Source organism: Macaca nemestrina, chromosome 13 (genome assembly GCF_043159975.1).
Source record: "Macaca nemestrina isolate mMacNem1 chromosome 13, mMacNem.hap1, whole genome shotgun sequence".
NCBI classification, from domain to species: domain Eukaryota; kingdom Metazoa; phylum Chordata; class Mammalia; order Primates; family Cercopithecidae; genus Macaca; species Macaca nemestrina.
Genome location: NC_092137.1, coordinates 27765736 through 27786438, shown reverse-complemented (window position 1 = coordinate 27786438; position 20703 = coordinate 27765736). Strand labels below are relative to the sequence as shown.

The following is a 20703-nucleotide window of genomic DNA, read 5'->3' as shown; positions in this document are numbered from 1 at the left end:
GAGGCGAGGTGGGCAGATCACAAGGTCAGGAGCTCAAGACCAGCCTGGCCAATATGGTGAAACCACATCTCTACTAAAAATACAAAAATTAGCCAGGCATGGTGGCAGGTGCCTGTAATCCCAGCTACTTAGGAGGCTGAGGCAGGAGAATTGCTTGAACCCAGGAGGCAGAGGTTACAGTGAGTCAAGATCACACCACTGCACTCCAACCTGGGCTATAGAGTGAGACTCTGACTCAAAAAAAAAAAAAAAAAAAAAAAAAAAAAGCCGGGTGTGGTGGCACACATCTATACTCCCAGTTACTTGGGAGGCTGAAATGGGAGGATTGCTTGAACCCAGGAGGCAGAGGTTACAGTGAGCCAAGATCATGCCACCACACTCCAGCCTGGGCAACAGAGTGAGACCCTGTCTCAAAAAATAAAAATAAAAATAAAAATAACTTCAAAATCTGAAATTTTTTCATTGCCAACCTGATCCTCAAAAGAAATGTTCATTGGAGTATATTGGATTTCAAATTTTTGGATAAGAGATGCTCAACCAGTGAGTATAACACACACACACACAGTGAAATCCAAAACATCTCTGATCGCATGTATTTCAGATAAGGGTTACTCAGCCTATTCCTTTGTTGGAAATAAGTTGACCATATATTTGTCGGTCTGTATCTGGACTCTTCTATCAAGTTATCAAGTGACCTACATGTCTATCCTTATGTCAGTATCTCACTGTCTAATTACTGTAGCTTATGGTAAGCCTGGTAACTTGGTTCTTTTTCAAAACTATTTTGGCTATTCTAGAACGTTTCCATTTCCATGTACATTTTAAAATCAGTTTATTAATTTACAACAATTGCCGGCTGGGATTTTTATTGGAATTGCATTAATCTATAGATCAATTTGGGGAGAATTGATATCTTAAGAATATTGAGTTTTCCAATCCTTGAAACTCTCACCATTTATTTTTCTTTAACTTTCCATAGCAAGAATAGATAGATCTTACACATATTCAGTTAAATTTAGCCTAAATACTTCATTTTTAAAATGCTGTTGCAAATGTTTTCATAACTTTGAGTTCTTGTTCATTGCTAATATATAGAAATACAATTTTTTTTTTTTTTTTTTTTTTTTTTGGAGACAGAGTCTTGCTCTGTCACCCAGGCTGGAGTGCAGTGACGCGATCTTGGCTCACTGCAAGTTCTACCTCCCGGGTTCATGCCATTCTCCTGCCTCAGCCTCCCGAGTAGCTGGGACTACAGGTGCCCGATACCATGCCTGGCTCTTTTTTTTTTTTTTTTTTTTGTATTTTTAGTACAGATGGGGTTTCACCATGTTAGCCAGGATGGTCTTGATCTCCTGATGGTCTTGATCTCCTGACCTTGTTACCCACCTGCCTCGGCCTCCGAAAGTGCTGGGATTACAGGCGTGAGCCACCACACCTGGCCACGATTGGTTTTTTATGGTGACCTTGTGTCCTGTTACCTTGCTAAACCCACCATTTCTAGCAGCTTTTTGGCTGGACTTCCTAGGATTTTCTACATAGGTCACTATGTCATCTACAAAGAAAAGGTGTTTTACTTCTTCCTTTTCAATCTGTATGCCTTTTCTTTCTTTTTTTTCCCCTGTCCTTTTGCACTGGCTAGGCAATCCAGTACAGTGTTGAGTAGAAGTAGTGAGAACAGACATCTTTGATTTGTTCCCTGTATTAGGGAGGAAGCATTCAGTCTTTCTGGTTGAGCATGATGTTACCTGTAGATTTTTCATAAATGCTCTTTATCAAGAAGATCAAGTTACATCTTCTTTCTAAATTTGCTGAACATTTATCATGAATGAATGTAGAATTTTGTGACATGCTTTTTCATCTCCTGTTGATATAATCATAAGGTTTTTAATATTACTGAATTACATTGATTTTTTAAAATGTTAAACCAATCTTGCATTCCTGGGATAAATTCTACTTGGTCATGATGTATTATCATATATTATATATATATACACACACACACACACATTTAATTTGCTTTAAAAAAGTTAAGGTTTTTACATCTATATTCACAAAGGGTATTGATCTTTTTTGTTTTCTTGCAATGTCATTGTCTGGTTTTGGTATCATGGTGACGCTAGCATTATAAAGTGTTTCCCTGGCTCTTCTATTTTCTTTTTTTTTTTTTTTTTGGAGACGGAGTCTCGCTCTGTCGCCCAGGCTGGAGTGCAGTGGCCGGATCTCAGCTCACTGCAAGCTCCGCCTCCCGGGTTCACGCCATTCTCCTGCCTCAGCCTCCCAAGTAGCTGGGACTACAGAGGCCCGCCACCTCACCCGGCTAGTTTTTTGTATTTTTTAGTAGAGACGGGGTTTCACCGTGTTAGCCAGGATGGTCTCGATTTCCTGACCTCATGATCCGCCCGTCTCGGCCTCCCAAAGTGCTGGGATTACAGGCTTGAGCCACCGTGCCCGGCCGGCTCTTCTATTTTCTTAAAGAATTTGTGTAGAATTAGGATTACTTCTTACTTAAATGTTTGCAAGGACTATCCAGCGAAGCCATCTAGTCTAGAGTTTTCTTTATTGGGAACCCCCCATTTTTAATATAGGAAGGACTTATCTTTTATTCTCTAGCAACACAGTGTGTAGGCCAGGCACAGCGTCTCGTACCTGTAATCCCAGCACTTTGGGAGGCCAAGGCGGGAGGATCCCTTGAGCCCAGGAGTTTGAGACCAGCCTATCTATTTATGGGAAGACCCTGCCTATTTATTTATTTGTTTATTTAGACAGGATCTCACTCTTTCGCCCAGGCTAGAGTGCAGTGACATGATCACAGCTCACTGCAGGCTCGACATCCCTGAGTTCAGGTGATCCTCCTGCCTCAGGCTACCAGGTAGCTAGGACTACAGGCACACACCTCAATGCCCAGCTAATTTTTATGTTTTTTGTAGAGACAGGGCTTCGCAACATTGCCCAGGCTGGTCTTGCTCCCCATGTGCTGGGATTACAGATGTGAGCCACTGTGCCTGGCCAACCTCATCTCTACAAAAAATAAAAAGATTAGCTGGGTATAGTGTTGCACCACACCTGTGGTCCCAGCTACTCAGGAGGTTGAGGTGGAAGGATTGCTTGAGCCTGGGAGATCAAGGCATCAGTGAGCTATGATTATGCTACTGCACTCCATCCTGAGTGACAGAGCGAGACCGTGTCTCAAAAGAAAGAAAGAAAAAAGCAACATGTAATGTAGCCCTGAGAATGAAGGGTAATCAAATTGTGAGAATTGTTGCTGCCTAAATAATGCTTCCAGCACACACAGTTCCACCAAGCCCTGTGTTTCCCTGGCCTTGGCTGTAGTGGAAAAGAATTTTAGTGATTTTAAGAGTGTTTTCAGGTGTGGGTATAATATTTTTTAAACTTTCTTTTTTTTCTTTGAGACAGAGTCTCACTCTGTTGCCTAGGCTGGAGTGCAGTGGCATGGTCTTGGCTCACAGCAACCTCCACCTCCTTGGTTCAAGCAGTTCTCTGCCTCAGTCTCCTGAGTAGCTGGGATTACAGGCACACCCACCACCACGCCCGGCTAATTTTTTGTATTTTTAGTAGAGACAGGGTTTCACCATCTTGGCCAGGCTGGTCTTGAACTCCTGACCTCATGATCCACCCGCCTCGGCCCCCCAAAGTGCTGGGATTACAGGCATGAGCCACAGAGCCCAGCCATATTTTTAAAACTTTCTAAAAAACCTTGTCTGCAGCCAGAAATACCCCGGTAGCTATCAGAGGGGTAGGTAAACCTGATTTCTGTCGGCAATGCCAGAATGTCTCCTTTCTGCCTCCTGCCTCCACTCTGGTCAGGGTGCAAGGTAGGCAGGCACAGAGGCATGGCTAACCTATTCATCCTTTTGTTAGCTTAAACTTTTTTGGAAAAATACTATAAACTTATAATAAATCAAACAATATAGAAGTATATAAAGAAAAGATCACTGTCCCTGTACCTGGCACATAAGAAAACCAAATATTCACAATTTGATACATATCCTTCATTCTATATTCTCTATATTCTTTTTAAAAAATACACATGTGCTGGGCCAGGCGCAGTGGCTCATGCCTATAATCCCAGGATTTTGGGAGGCCGAGGCGGGCAGATTACCTGAGGTCGGGAGTTTAAGACCAGCCTGACGCCGGGCGCGGTGGCTCACGCCTGTAATCCCAGCACTTTGGGAGGCCGAGGCGGGCAAATCAGGAGGTCAGGAAATCGAGACCATCCTGGCTAACACGGTGAAACCCTGTCTCTACTAAAAATACAAAAAGCCGGGCGTGGTGGCGGCGCCTGTAGTCCCAGCTACTCAGGAGGCTGAGGCAGGAGAATGGCGTGAACCCGGGAGGCGGAGCTTGCAGTGAGCCGAGATCGCGTCACTGCACTCCAGCCTGGGCGACAGAGCCAGACTCCGTCTCAAAAAAAAAACGACCAGCCTGACCCACATGGAGAAACCCCGTCTCTACTAAAAATACAAAATTAGCCAGGCGTGATGCGCCTGTAGTCCCAGCTACTCGGAAGGCTGAGGCAGGAGAATCGCTTGAACCTGGGAGGCGGAGGTTGCTGTGAGCCGAGATCATGCCATTGCACTCCAGCCTGGGCAACAAGAGCAAAACCCCGTCTCAAAAAAAAAACAAAACAAAACAAAACAAAACAAAACAAAAACCCCACATATGCTCATACAGATAGGTATTTGTCTTTTTTTCATTCTTTTATTTCTTTTCCCCCAAATGGGATCATGGACGCAGAAACCTCCTTTTTTGACTTAACTAATGGACATTTCTCCAAGTATGTGCTTATATTGCTAGACTTTTCTCATTAATAGCTGAATACTTTTCCATAATAAGAATGTGCCAGTTTATTCATCCTATTTGGTAGATGTTTTGCCTTTGAAAATAATGCAGCAATAAGCATCTTTGTACCTATATTCCTATATTACAGGAGCTTTTCCTTCTGTAGGAGATTCCCAGGAGCAGGATTGAAATTGTTGAATCAAAGAGCATTACGCATATTCTGTCTTTTTGTTGTTGTTGTTGTTTGTTTGAAATGGAGTCTCGCTCTGTCACCCAGGCTGAAGTGTAGTGGCGCGATCGCGGCTCACTGCAACCCCCACCTCCCGGGTTTAAGCAATTTTCTGCCTCAGCCTCCCGAGTGGCTGGGATTACAGGCACGTGCTACCATGCCCCGCTAATTTTTGTATTTTTAGTGGAGACAGGGTTTCACCATCTTGGCCAGGCTGGTCTTGAACTCCAGACCTCGTGATCCGCCCACCTCAGCCTCCCAAAGTGCTGGGATTACAGGCGTGAGCCACCGCACCCAGCTAAGCATTATACATTTTCTAGTCATTGACCATCTTTTCATATGTTTATTACTGACCATATACATTTCCTTTTCTGAAATTGCAGGTCTATATCTTTATTCACTTTTATCCTACATTTGTCTTTTTCCTAGCAATTTGAAGATATTCTTTGAATAATGAGGATATGTTACATGTATTGCAAGGATTTTCACCAAATCTGTACTTTTTCAGTTGGCTTTATTTATAGTGTCTTTGGACATATTTTTAAAATATGGTTATAAAATTAAAAACCTGTTATTTTTTTCATTATGTCTTTTTGTGTTTACTGACTTATGTTTTCCCTGTCTGGGGTTATACAAAAATATTCATCAAAATATTCATCTTATTATTGTACTGTTTTGTTTTTTACATTCAAGACTTTAGCTGGAATTTAATTTTGTATATAATGTAAGGAGGAGTCAAGAGTTGGCATCTGGGAGTTTGCCATAGCTCTTCATATCTTGTGGCATTTTCCATGTTTTTGTAATAACCCTCCAGTCAGCTCACCCTCCAGTTCCTCAGGTTTCAGACCTTCCTCATGTCAGCTGCTGTGCTGTAAAATGCGAGTGGGAAGGAACCATGTCTGTCTCTTTCTCCATTGCATCCTTCAGGAAAGACCAGTAAAGGTTGCAAAGCACCTAGCATAGGGTCTAACACATTTTAGGCACTCAGACAACATTCATGGGGGGAATGAAAGTTGCATTCACAACTGCATTACTATCACCTCTTGGCGAATTTAATATTGATGGCTTTGTCTGTGAAAACAAGGGGAAATGTCATTCTCCTTAAAGCCACTCATGGTTTCATGAGCTCACTCTGGTCCTTTCTCCTCCTGTGTCTTTATTCTTTGAGGTCTGCCTTCTCTTTATAAATCTGGCTCGTTCTATAAGGGCTCCCTTCTTGGGGGGGCTTTCTTCAAACCCCTTCTTAAAATCTAACAGCACTTACAAATTCTGCCATGCTATTTAGCATTTAATCCACAATGGATTTTAGTCCTTTTCTAGCACCCATCACTGTGCTGGGCACATAGCCCATCAAATACATCAACTGTGACTGGAACAATCTTGCATGCCAAGGTTCTTTAAAAAGCCTGAGGTATAGCCTCAAGATTTGTTATGAAAGCCTGGTCTAAGGAACCAGCAAACTAGAAAGAGGTAGAAAACGACCCTGAGAGCTGTTGAATACAAGAATGGTTTTTCAAGTGAGACTGTGTAGTCACATTTAAATTGTCCTGAACACAATTGTTAGCCAAACATGACAAGGTATTGCTCTGTCCAAAGGCACACGTCCATAGACTTTCTCAGGATGTTTTGTGTCTCCATGGCCTTCACCAGCTTGGATCTTTGGAGCTTCAGAGAAAATGGAAAGAAACTTGATGTGCCCCTATATTTGGTTTAGAAATAATATCAAATGGCTCTCAGCTCTTTCTGCATGCATTTTTAATGAAGAAATGGTTAATTCTAGGGCTAGGGCAGGGACTATACAAGATGACCCTGGAGCATCTTGGGGGATTTTGTTTGTTTTGTTTTTGTAGAGGCAAGGCTTTGCCATGTTGCCCAGTCTGGTCTCAAACTCCTGGGCTCAAGCCATGTGCCCACCTCAGCCTCCCAAGTGCTGGGATTACAGGTGTGAGCCACCACGCCCGGCCCCCTGGGGCATCTTGTAATGCCAGAAAGTACTCAAAACCAAAAGGATGGGCGTATGTCAAAGGGACACGGAAGCCAACTGGAAAAGCTCCCAATGGCCAAAGCTGGAACAATTTGAACAACAAAATAATATGGCATTGAATTATAGCCCAAAGAATAAAACAAATAACGATGAGTTCATACTGATATAAATGACTGAATAAATAAATGGAAGAGACCAATCTCCCATACAGAAGAATTCCAAATAATTTATGTAGAAACTCCACCCTTAAGGAGATAGAACATAGAAACTCCACCCTTAAGAAGATAGAGCATAACTTCAGGGAATAATTCCCCAACCTTTAAGAGTGGAATACACTTAATGACTTGCTTTCCAACATGAAAAAAAAAAATTAAAAGAAAAAAAAAAGAGTGCAACATGAAAAAAGGGAGCAAAGTAACTTTACAGTGGATAAACTTGGCAAAGACTACCTTAGCCAGGTGATCAAGGTTAACACCATCAGTGAGAAGTCATGTTGATCGTATGTACCCTTCAGATGATGTGATGAAAATGACATTTCACCTCTGTGGTCTTCCTCCCAAAAACCATAACCACAGCCTGTGAGAAAAACGGACATATCTCAATTAAGATACGTGCTACAAAATACGTGACCAGTCCTCCTCGAAACTATCAAAGTCATCAACAACAGCCAGGTGCAGTGGCTCACACCTGTAATCCCAGCATTTGGGAGGCTGAGGCAGGAGGATTGCTTGAGGCCAGCAGTTCAAGACCAGGCTAGTCAACATAGTGAGACCCTGTCTTTTTTTTTTTTTTTTTTTAAATTAAAATTTTTAAAACCTAGCCAGGTGTTGCACATGCCTGTAGTTCCGGCTACTTGGGAGGCTGAAGCAGGAGGATTGCCAGTGCCCAGCAGGAGTTCACTCAGGAGTTGAGCCCAGGCTGCAGTGAGCTATGATTGTGCCACTACACTTCAGCCTGGGCAACAGAGTAAGACCATGTCTCTTAAAAAAAAAAAAATCACCAAAAACAAAGAATGTCTAAGAAACTATCACAGCCTACAGGAGTCTATGCAAATATGACAATTAAATGTAATATGGCATGCTGGATGGGATCCTGGAACAGAAAAAGGACATTAAGCAAAACTAGTAAAATCTGAAAAAAAGTATGAAGTTCAGTTAATAATATATTATTTCTTTAGTGGTGATAAATGTACCACAGTAAGATGTTAACAGAACTGGGTATGAGTACATGGAAACTCTGTATTATCCTTGTACCTTTTCTATAAATCTAAAACCAAAATTAAGTTTACTTAAATATTTTTAAAATATGCAGTTTGGGCAACAGATTGACTACATGCTTGTCTTCAAAAGTGTGCTTTTAATTACAGGGTGCTGGTGACAGCTTTGTGGGAGCTTTGGCCTTCTACCTGGCTTACTATCCAAATTTGTCCTTGGAAGACATGCTCAAGAGATCCAATTTCATTGCAGCAGTCAGCGTCCAGGCTGCAGGAACACAGTCATCTTACCCTTACAAAAAAGACCTTCCGCTTACTCTGTTTTGATTGCTATTAGTCCCAAAATAAATATACCTGGGAATAAAATGTACTTGGGGGTGGCTGCTCCTGGCTAACACTTACTAGAAAATGTCGTCCCCTTTCTTTGCAAATATTAGTTCTTCTACAAAAAGTCATCCTCAAGCTTCATTTGTAACGATGATTCTTTTGCTTTCCATGCATTTGCACAAACCAACCAGAACTAAAGATTCCACAACCAAGATCTGTACAAACATTACCACTCTTCAGGGACAAGTAAACTCAATGGTCAACAGATTGTTAATGCCCCATGTGCACCATGCGGCAGAGGTTGTGGACAACAGTGTCTAGAGCCAGAGCAGACTCTTCTTAAGGGAAAGGGCACTTTCTAAGAGGGGCAGCTGATACTCAACTTTAGCTTAGTGTTGTCAAAACCTCTGGTTTTGTAAGGGAAGGCAGAAGTTTGGATATTTATTGAAACCCTTCAATGTTTATGTATCAGCAACTAATTTTTTTTTTTTTTTTTAATGTAAACACCACAGGGGCATGGTGGCTCACGTGGTGGGTGTAATCCCACCACTTTGGGAAGCCGAGTCGGAAGAATTGCTTGAGCCCAGGAGTTTGAGACCAGCCTGGGCAACATGGCAAAACCTCATCTCTACTAAAAATACAAAAAATTAGCCAGGCATGGTGATACACGCCTGTAGTCCCAGCTATTCAGGAGGCTGAGGTGGGAGGATAACATGAGCCTAGGAGTTTGAGGCCGCAGTGAGTCATGATCACGCCACTATACTCCAGTCTGCGTGACAAAGCAGACCCTGTATCAAAAAAAAGAAGTAACCACCACCTATGGGCCACATTCAACCCATGGACTGAATAAGTAAGTCATTTGTTAAACCAGGTAAGTTCCTTTTTTTAAAGTAATTCATGCATGTCACAGACCCTTTACATCAGCTTAGCTAGGAGCAGGTGATTTTTCTTATAACTCAATACTATGTACAGTTTCAGCCTAAAAAGAGCCAAGATCTCACCTATTATTGCTTTGAACCAGAGCTTTATCAAAAGATGCCATAAAATAGCTGATTGACCATGAGGCCACAAGCCCCTAAGACTCATCAACTATCTGCCTCTAATTCCTCTAAACCGCCAGAGAGCTGCTCGTACATTTCCCTCGGAGCCAGGTTTGGGTCATGGAGAAGGAACTTCTTATTTTGTAGTCAGGGTGGGCACGGTATCATTCTCCCACACAAATGCTTTAAATGGGGTAGGATGTGAACCAGCAGAGCTTAAAATGAGCAGATCCTTTTCAACCAGGAACTTGACAAAGGAGAAAACTGGACAACTACTTTGAAAACTTGTGGGAAACAACAGCCCAAGTAAGAAAGTGTATGGCTCTGGGCAGCACAGAGGTCCCTATCTGAACATTAGGGATTGCTCCCAGAATTCCATGCTAGTTAGCTGTGTGGTACCACCATGCCTCAGAAGTCTTAGTAGTGGCTTTATGGAAATACACTATAGCTTCTTTTATTTTAAAAGGAAAGAAAAATCTAGGGAATAAAGGAATCCAAAGCTGTCCCACAAAATCCTAGATACTGCTTTGGTGACCTGGGTTTGAAAATACAGGCCAGTGGCATTTTTCCTAATTAAGCACAAATCAGAAATAGTTCTCTTGATTTGTGTTACAAGGCTCCTTCTTTTGTCATTCCTGGTCCCCCTTGCCATCTTTGTTATTACATGGGAGTTTCTTCAAGATCACTCTGGAATGTTACTCTGCCTTTTCTCTTGAGTACAGAGGGAGCAGGCTGGAAACTCTTACATAAGTGTTGTTATGGAAACATTTATTACATGAAACAATGGTTATTTTTTAGTAATGTGGTTGATTTTTAAAACCTCAAATAGTGTGGAAAAACATCACTAAGACACAATAGCATAGGCTATTTTAATATTTTTTATTAAGGGCCATAAAAATACCCAGAAAGATAAATAAATGTGATGCAATGATATCTGTCCTAATATGAAGAACTTTCTTTCACTGCATTGTTTTCCTTCACAATGGCCTTCAAATCACAGGAGGCAGTGATTCCATGCCATTTCCTCTTCTTTTATTACACACTACAGGATTTCTGAATCAGTATCCCCGCCCTCAGTCTTCTCTTTATAAATCAAAGTCACTTTCAATCCACCAGTTAAAGGGAGCGTATTTTTTTATCTTCCACGAAGAGGACTCTTTGTTTCACTATGGAGGGAGAAAAAAAAGAATTGTAGCAGAAAATTATTATAAAGTATCATCGACATTTTTATAAAAAATATGTATCAGACCATAAGCCCTCTTCTTTCTCTTATTTTACTATTTCTTGATATGAGGATGGAGCTGATTTGCAAACTCAGTTCCTCCATCCCAAGAGCCAGGGCAGACTGGAGAAAATGGCTATAGGGCCACTAGCTAATCAGCAACATCTTTGGTATCCCACAAGTCATTATTTAAACTAATGTAGAAATATTCACATTAAGAAAGAAAACTAGGGACAAAAATGGAAAACAATGTTTTCACCCAATTAATGTCCACTCTTGCAGGAGGTAAGCAAGGACAGACTGGGAGCTGGACTCCAGAAAAAGAGCAGCAAGAACCAAGTGGACCACACTGTCTGGAAGAGTAATAGACACTAAACCTCTACTTCCCAGAGATGGGTTAATACACCCAAATATGGAGTTTTTAGTTTGGTACTATAATTAACATCATAACCAAAATCTCATTATTGTAAATATCACAGAGTACAGTTCTCTGAAACAAAGTGCTACCTGCCTGGATGAAACACTGAAGGCTAGCCGGGCACGATGGCTCACGCCTGTAATCCCAGCACTTTGGAAGGCCAAGGTGGGCGGATCACCTGAGGTTGGGAGTTCAAGACCAGCCTGACCAACATGGAGAAACCTTGTCTCTACTGAAACTACAAAATTAGCCAGGCATGACACATGCCTGTAATCCCAGCTATTTGGGAGGCTGGGGCAGGAGAATCACTTGGACCCAGGAGGCAGAGGTTGCAGTGAGCTGAGATCATGCCATTGCACTCCAGCCTGGGCAACAAGAGTGAAACTCCATCTCAAAAAAAAAATGACTGAAGACTAGATGCTGAGCAGTAAGGCTTTCATAGTTCTATAATGCCCTATGGCACTCCATTAACTTCCAACATTCTCTGTCTCTCTTTCTCTCTCTCTCTCTCTCTCTCTCACACACACACACACACACCCCCCCATACACCCCACCCCTACCTATTTCCTCCTTGCTAAAACAAAAATACACCAGAAATGGAACAATCACCCAAGGAAGACCTAAACAACTATGACCTAACAATTCCTCACTTGTCCCTATCACACAGACATTTTAGCTTTTTCCTTCTACAATCAACATGGATACTCTGTATATGAGATTCCCAAGCTATCTACGATTAAGAATTACCTTATTTAAGTTAAGTCCATTCTCACCCTCCACTCCTACCTTAATCCTGATTTAGTAAGGCTAGAGTTGGACTGGAAGTCTACATTTTTTTAAAACTCCTCAATTTAAGGCCGGACGCGGTGGCTCAAGCCTGTAATCCCAGCACTTTGGGAGGCCGAGACGGGTGGATCACGAGGTCAGGAGATCGAGACCATCCTGGCTAACACAGTGAAACCCCGTCTCTACTAAAAAATACAAAAAACTAGCCGGGCGAGGTGGGGGGCGCCTGTAGTCCCAGCTGCTCGGGAGGCTGAGGCAGGAGAATGGCGTAAACCCGGGAGGCGGAGCTTGCAGTGAGCCGAGATCCGGCCACTGCACTCCAGCCTGGGCAACAGAGCAAGACTCCGTCTCAAAAAAAACAAAACAAAAAAAAACTCAATTGATGGGCAGCTGAATTTAAGAACTATTAACCTGTCAACAGATTTTTATCTATAATATTAATACACTGTACATAAGGGATCTTTTTAACATACTTCAAACCACGTGAAATGTAAGTAGGATTGATCCTCCTAAAACTCCAAGGATGACTACAATGCATTAATGCATTACAAGATGGTAGTAAAGAACCAAAACAGTTTCTCATCAATGTTATTATTTACAAGAACTATTTCCCCCATGGTTTTCTACAGGGAACTAAAAACTTGGTTTAAAAAAAGGCGGGGGGTAGGAGAGTTGTCTCACTGAAAAGCAATCTGGAGACAATTTAAATGACCCTGACTAGGAGTAACTGATTAAGGTTAGTAGAGCAAGGCTATATGGAGTAGGATTCTTTCATTCATTCACTGCACCTATTCCTTTAACACAAAGAATAAATATTTAAGACCATAGAACTGTGCAAGGCAATGTAGAGTTTACAAAAGTGTAAGAAGACTCCCTGATTTAATACATCAGTACATCATGAGGTGCCCACACAAATGTTCAGTAAACCCCAGAGGACCCTAAAGGTCAGAAGGGACAGGAATGGTGACAGAAGGCCTCATGGAAAGTGTCAAGTTTGGTCCCTGAAGACAGATCAGCATTTGGATTAAATGAACCACGAATGGGCATCTGGTTAGATGATGGTAGGAGTCTCACAGTGGGGATCCATGGCCTGACCACAGGGATAGGTTTTGATTTAAAAGAAAAAAAAAAAAAAAGTTTTAGAAAGATTAATTTGGCTCCATGTAAGAGACAGAACAGGGACTTGGCCAGGAATGATGGCTCATGCCCGTAATCCCAGCACTTGGGAGACTGAGGTAGGAGGATCACTTGAGGACAGGAGTTCCAGACCAGCCTGGGCAACATAGAAAGACACTGTCTCTTAAAAAAAAAAAAAAACTGTTTAAATTAGAAGGGCCAAGCACAATGGCTCAGGCCTTTGGGATTACAATCAGGCCTCTAATCCCAATCCTTTGAACAGCGAAGGTGGGCAGACTGCCTGAGCTCAGGAGTTCGAGACCAGCCTGGACAACACAGTGAGACCCCATCTCTATTTTTTAAAAAAATTAAAGAACAGGGACTGCTGGGCGCGGTGGGTCACGCCTGTAATCCCAGCACTTTGGGAGGCCAAGGCAGGCAGATCACAAGGTCAGGAGATTGAGACCACCCTGGCTAACATGGTGAAACCCCATCTCTACTAAAAATACAAAAAAATTAGCCGGGCGCGGTGGCGGGCGCCTGTAGTCCCAGCTACTTGGGAGGCTGAGGCAGGAGAATGGCGTGGACCCGGGAGGTGGAGCTTGCAGTGAGCCGAGATCGCGTCACTGCACTCCAGCCTGGGCGACAGAGTGAGACTCCATCTCAAAAAAAAAAAAAAAAAAAAGAATAGGGACTTGGAGTGAGAAAGGCTGGGTTCCAACTCTGGCTCCACCATTTATCAGCTATGAGTCCCTGGGAAAATTTCTCAAAATACTCTACCCTGCTTTCTTCCCTGTGGAAGAGATAACTATCTCCCTCACAAGGTTGCTGCCGGACACACAGTGCACATTCAACACGTGTTAAGTGAGTTGAAATGACACACTGCTACCCACAATTGTAAACATGAATTTTCTGTCAAAATATTTAATGCTTAATGCATAGAAGAATGAATCTGTCAAGTTCTCTCCCTACATCTAACCAAAACCGATTCTGCTTCAATTAAAGTATATATTGTCTTGTTTAGTCATCCAAGGAATTAAAACTGACAAGTGTTCATTCTCTTTATGATAAACCTTCAATACATTTACGAAAGTTTAATAAGCTTATGCCTCAGCATTTAATCCTTCCTCTTCGGAAATTAGCATCTAGTTTTATACATGGAAAAGGAGTTCGAAAGGACAGGCATATGCAGCTGCTTCTTGCCACAGACTGTATTATGAAATGCTCAAATAGTTGGGAATTTTTTCACATTTCCTTACCTATTTCCTTCATAAAGCAGACGAATAATCATTTTCCTCAATCTTAACAATTTACTAATCACAGTAAAACATGCTAGGAGAACTGCCAAGCTATTTGGTACCCTGGGCAATGGGGCAGGCCCCGAGGCAAACATCACGAACACCTGCAGGGCATTCAGCAGGTGGGCAGAAAGCCAGGAAGTCTGCTATCCCAGAACATTCTCTTCTTCAGAAAAGACAAAGCTGTGCTGTCAAAGCTAAGGACATTCCTTTTGAGAAAAGTTCTAAGCATCTGTTTGAAATTTGTATGTGAATCTTTTCTCCCACTTCGATCAGAACTGTTTATGGTTGTATCCTTTCCCAATCTCAAAACTTAAAATCAAACTGACAAATATTAAGTTCCTAATACCTCCATACTAAGGATGAAAAGCCCAATACATACATTTTTAATACTTAAAATATCACAGAAGGTTATTCAATCAATATTTATTAGTGTTGTGCAAGTTTCTAAAAATAAACTCAGAGTTAAATATATATACTCTGGTTTCTCTTCGGCTCATATAAATCTTTCACCTTTTACTAAGAGAGAGAAATAGGCCAGGCGCGGTGGCTCAAGCCTGTAATCCCAGCACTTTGGGAGGCCAAGACGGGCGGATCACGAGGTCAGGAGATCGAGACCATCCTAGCTAACACGGTGAAACTCCGTCTCTACTAAAAAAAACAATACAAAAAACTAGCTGGGCGAGGTGGCGGGCGCCTGTAGTCCCAGCTACTTGGGAGGCTGAGGCAGGAGAACGGCGTAAACCCGGGAGGCGGAGCTTGCAGTGAGCTGAGATCCGGCCACTGCACTCCAGCCTGGGCGACAGAGCGAGACTCCATCTCAAAAAAAAAAAAAAAAAAGAGAGAAATATGGTAGAAAAACACTTACTTTATTGTAAAGTTCATCCCTTTGACTTTTCACCAGCTGACACAAAGAAATCAGAGGGAGTAAAACATACCAATCCAATTCTAAACCTTGTCAATCCAACAGCAAACCTCCTCATTTTTCCACCATATGAGGAATCACCCTGAAATTCAGACTCCTTATCATCAGGTACAAACCTAGAATTCCCTTTTTACTGTGATAATGAATAAACAGAAATTTGAACACCATAAAAAACAGCAAGGAATTTTATTTCTGTTAAAGGATGGAACACAAAACTTTAAGCTGACAATTGTGCTTCTTAGAGCCTTTAAAAAATGTCTGCTTGTGTTATTACAGCCATTATCTTGTTAAGAAGCGATGGCCGGGTGCGGTGGCTCATGCCTGTAATCCCAGAACTTTGGGAGGCCGAGGCAGGTGGATCACCTGAGGGCAGGAGTTCAAGACCAGCCTGGCTAACATGGTGAAATTCTATCTCTACTAAAAACATAAAAGTTAGCCAGGTGTGGTGGCACGCACCTGTAGTCCCAGCTATTTGGAAGAATGAAGCAGAAGAATCACTTGAACCCAGGAGGCAGAGGTTGCAGTGAGCCGAGATTGCACCACTGCACTCCAGCCTGGGCGACAGAGTAAGACTCCATTTAAAAAACAAAAACAGGCCGGGCGCGGTGGCTCACGCCTGTAATCCCAGCACTTTGGGAGGCTGAGGTGGGAGGATCACAAGGTCAGGAGATCGAGACCATCCTGGCAAACACGGTGAAACCCCGTCTCTATTAAAAATACAAAAAAAAAAAAAAAATTAGCCAGGCATGGTGGCAGGTGCCTGTAGTCCCAGCTACTCAGGAGGCTGAGGCAGCAGAATGGCGTGAACCCAGGAGGCGGAGCTTGCAGTGAGCCGAGATCGTGCCGCTACACTCTAGCCTGGGCGACAGAGCGAGACTCTGTCTCAAAAAAAAAAAAAAAAAAAAAAAATTATAAAGAGCACAAAAATGAAATGAACAACCAGAGCTCTAAAAGTAAAAACATGTTTGCTATTTTTGCATAAATCTGCACATAAAATCCAGAAACAGGATAGGCGTCCACCAAGAGCATCAGGTGCTGACTCTATTTTTGTTTGTGAGCAGATAATCTGGCCTTGGGAACATTTGTCTCTTCTAGATAAATACTTCCATCTAATGAGACCATTTAAAGTTACCATATAGTACAGCATTTTAGTGGATGGCACAAAATGGAAAAATCAGGCCGGGCGCAGTGGCTCAAGCCTGTAATCCCAGCACTTTGGGAGGCCGAGACGGGCGGATCACAAGGTCAGGAGATGGAGACCATCCTGGCTAACAGGGCGAAACCCCGTCTCTACTAAAAACACAAAAAATTAGCCGGGCGAGGTGGCGGCGCCTGTGGTCCCAGCTACTCGGGAGGCTGAGGCAGGAGAATGGCGTGAACCCGAGAGGCGGAGCTTGCAGTGAGCTGAGATCTGGCCACTGCACTCCAGCCTGGGCGACAGAGAGAGACTCCGTCTCAAAAAAAAAAAAAAAAAAAAAAAGGAAAAATCAAATTACCTACCCCCACTGCACTAATATATAGAAATCATATTCATTTAACTTATATCAGGACCCAAAAAGTAGCCACTGTTCAACAGATGATGCCAGGACACCATACCGTCCCCTTCTCAAGACACTTGTCTGTTTCCAGAACACTACCACCTATTCTCTTTACATAGCTGGTTTCTCACCTTCAGGTCTCAGTTAACTATCTCCTCCTGGAGAGACCTCCCCTGATTTAGCCATCTAATGTGACTTTCCCTACCACTCCCCAACTTAATCCTACACCTCAGCATCCTGATTGTTTCTCTCATAGCACTTATAATTTGTCATTTTTTCTCCCCCTGTCAGACTAGACTAAGTGCCAAGAATACAGGGACTTAACCTGTCTTGTGTCCTGGTGCATCCCAGCACCTGGGATGTTAAATAGCATCATAATAATCATTCAATACCTATTTACTAAATGAATGCTAGTATCAGAGGCTAAAAAAAACTCCCAGAGATGTTCACATGTTCAGCCTACAAAGGGGGCAACAGGCCTTGGAAGCATTAACCTCCCCAGATCTTACCAACTGGATCATAATGCAAAAGAGTCAGTTTTTCCTTCAGTCGGTTTCTCTTGGTGTTGAAGCAGAAACCTGTCCCAGCTTGGCTCACCATTCTCACCAAAATGTTTCTAAGATTAAAAAGTATGCTGTTACGTGTGAGCTGACGAAATAAACTAAAATCAGTCATGGGGGGATGGCACATTTTGAGAACTCTGTAGGGTAATATTAGTTGTGGGATATCACTTGGCCCTAAGAAGGTTCAGCTGTAAGACAGCCTAAGTTTTCCATGAAACAATTTCAATGGTTTCAAATCTCTAGGATTTGCTCCACTACAGAGTTACTTCACAACAACCTAACCAAAACAATAAGAACAATCAAGCCACATAGTGGGACTAGCCTCAGACATCCAACCCTCACGAGCAGCAGAAGTCAGGAAGGGGAAAATATCAAAGTACTGGTAACCGCAGCTGGCTAGTGAGGAAATGGTAAAGATAGCTGTCTCAGAACAGCCCTCTCTTCGGGGCATAAATGATTATCATCAGGAAGGGCCAAAAGAAAGGGACTGAGGCCGGGGCGGTGGCTCAAGCCTGTAATCCCAGCACTTTGGGAGGCCAAGACGGGTGGATCACGAGGTCAGGAGATCGAGACCATCCTGGCTAACACGGTGAAACCCCGTCTCTACTAAAAAAATACAAAAAACTAGCCGGGCGAGATGGCGGGCGCCTGTAGTCCCAGCTACTCGGGAGGCTGAGGCAGGAGAATGGCGTAAACCCCGGAGGCGGAGCTTGCAGTGAGCTGAGATCCGGCCACTGCACTCCAGCCCCGGCGACACAGCGAGACTCCGTCTCAAAAAAAAAAAAAAAAAAAAAAAGAAAGGGACTGAAGCTTTTAGGTTGCTAATGTGCAAAACCTTGTGCCCCTTCATATTTCATTTAAGTTACAGTCATTCAAAGCAGAAAGTCCATGTTTGCCTCACCAGATCTTTTAATACCTGTACTGTCTGTTATTTTTTCATGTGTCTTGTCTCCTCATGTAGACCATGTTATTTCTCATGTAATTCCAGAACAACCTGGAAGCATCTAAGACTATATTACACATCACTGCATTGCTTTCAACATTCAGCACAGTGCCTCATAAGGGGCATACAGTATTTATTTCTAATTAAGATAGACAATAATTATCCATTCAACACAGATTCAACAAATCTTAAGCACTTACTCTGTGGAAGGCACTCTGGGAAATACAAAGCTCTGTAAGTCTATGTCTATGTCCTCTAGGAGCTAACAGCACTCCTAGCAGTACTCCTAGTGAGCTGGTACATGAGGTCGATCAGGCAAGACATATATGAAATACATCACAAGGGTAGAAAAAGTCAGAATATACCTCTACAGAAACCAAAGGCAAGGGATTCCTATACATCCTGGGGGTAGGGAATTCTGACATAAATAACTGGACTGTGGGGAAAGCTACGTGAATAACTAAAAGATACTGAGAGGGAAAGCGCTAACATACATGTTTATCATTAACTTTAATCCAAACGACTAGCTTTAAGGATTTTCAATGTCTTGAGTTGCAAGGAAAGGCTGCTTTAGAACTTCCCTATTTTTACCACAAAATCTTCAGTTATTGTCTACAACATTTATTTTGAAATACAAGTTTGGTAGTTCTAGTCTCTCTGGTACAGCATGGAATCTTTAATCTTGGCTATTTTTGAAATGCTTATACCATGAATGCAAGTGATTATAAAACTCATTAAAACAGACTCTATGATTTAATCAAAGCAGAGTTTGTTCTTCTGGATTCCTGTAGTGAGCTCCAGACAAATGGCCCCTGGTCCTCAATTTGAGGAAATGGAAATGTGGTGGTAGTCCAAATACAGCACAGCCCAATGGTTTGTTTAGAAACAGACAGTGAGCTCACAAATCCTGGGACTAGAAAAGCAGCAAAGGCTCCTTTAAGTATTTCAATGCTCACGGAAGTAGCTCAGTTGGGCAGGAGGGAAAATATTTTGTGAAAGAGTTCATAGAGAAAAAATTATCAACTAAGTAATCCACAGACCAACTCTTAGGAAGTCGAGGCCCAATGCTTAGTTTCATATAAGGATGTACTGGGAGCAACGAGACTTAACAAATCTAACATAAACAAGTGACGTTTAAAAAAGGAAAAATCTTTACTTACTTTGACTTGCTCTTGGCAACTTTTTTGTAGACAGGAAAGGTTGGAAAAGAAAATAAAAATATAAATGTATCTTTCTTATGCAAAGTTCAGTTATATGTCAGTTCATTATGTCAGTAATAACCAAAAATATTTAACTTATGAAATACGCCATGAGGTGTCACTCAAGTAACTATTCCCTATATATTAGGGAACCCCTTAGGATTTTATAGAAGGTAGGTTAAAAGAGCCAATCAGACCAACACAATTCTAGATTTAATATTTTGCACAATTTCATGTCTGTTGGACTGGCTACTTTTTAAATCTTTCTAAAGTAAGTAATGCCTGCTCCACTTTTTCCCTCTTCTAAAGTGCAAGTATTTGCACTGCAGCAAGCTTCTTGTTTGACAAGTTAATCTTTGCAAATAGTAACAACCATCACATGTGGTGAAAATCAGACACTAAATCTTACTGGGAATTCAGCCAGGTGTAAGGAAGAGCATTGACTCGGGAGCCCGAGGACTTCTTTCACTGCCCTGCCGTTAGTACTCGGGCAATTCATTGCCCCTCTCGGGAGCGGTTTCCTTATTTTTAGAGTTCGAAATGGGTGGGCTACAAATTCTGAGGTCCTTCAGAATCTTCGGATGTCCTTCGGACATGCAGTGATTCTCCTAACACGGGCTGGAGAAAAACGCCCCAGAGCCAGACTCAACAGTCCGCGAGGACGGCAACTGAATCCAGACACCACAGACCCCTTCTCAGGCACCCACACGTCCGCGCAGGGAGGCGCGCCGCGGGGCATGCCGGGCGCTGTGGTCCTGAAGGCCTGGAAAAGTCCGCAGTTGTAGCTTCCCGGCCTGTTCGCACATCCTTCCCCGCATCATTCCGGGCCCCGGCCTGTCACGGGCCCCCAACCCTCACCGTAACCCCTGCCGGCGCCTCCATCCCCACTTACAGAAGACGACGGAGAGGAACATGGTGACCACCCCTGGACAGTCTCCGTCACTGGTCAAAAGGCCCCCAACAAACAACAACTGCTTCCGGGGCACGGGCCAGTTCCGGAAGAGGACATCCGGCAGTCGCCGAGGCCACGCCCCCCGCCTGGAACCTGCCCCCAATCGTCTGACTCGTTCCTCCGTTCCTTACAGCGGGTGTGTTTTGCTCT

General features: G+C 42.8%; 2 protein-coding genes across 10 annotated transcripts in view; one reads left to right on the top strand and one right to left on the bottom strand.

Annotated features, from left to right (window-relative positions):
- The window catches only part of LOC105479735 (ribokinase), a 115716-nt gene extending 101893 nt beyond the window's left edge, over positions 1 to 13823 (top strand). For 7 of the 9 annotated variants that reach the window (XM_011737908.3, XM_071076444.1, XM_011737907.2 and 4 more), the window contains one exon: positions 8380 to 8592. In XM_011737908.3, the coding sequence (XP_011736210.1) occupies positions 8380 to 8553 (174 nt within the window). In that variant the 3' untranslated portion in view covers positions 8554 to 8592. Of the gene's footprint in view, positions 1 to 8379; positions 9404 to 11097 lie in introns of those variants that run through there. The other 2 variants (XM_071076440.1, XM_071076441.1) reach the window with 2 other exon arrangements.
- Positions 10459 to 20610, bottom strand: LOC105479733 (mitochondrial ribosomal protein L33). The gene is made up of 4 exons (XM_011737900.3): positions 20494 to 20610; positions 19563 to 19581; positions 17406 to 17512; positions 10459 to 10759 (listed from the first exon to the last, which is right to left on the bottom strand). The coding sequence occupies exons 1-4, from the start codon at positions 20513 to 20515 to the stop codon at positions 10710 to 10712; spliced, it is 198 nt and encodes a 65-aa protein (XP_011736202.1). The 5' UTR covers positions 20516 to 20610; the 3' UTR covers positions 10459 to 10709.
- Between the last annotated feature and the right edge of the window lie 93 nt (positions 20611 to 20703).

Bases quoted from the DNA above. Each gene is read 5' to 3' on its own strand.
- LOC105479733 (XM_011737900.3), bottom strand. From the start codon at position 20,515: ATGTTCCTCTCCGTCGTCTTCT. The intron at 10,760-17,405 runs GTAAGATCTGGG...CTCCCTCCATAG, and splicing joins TTTGCATTATGATCCAGTTG to TGAAACAAAGAGTCCTCTTC.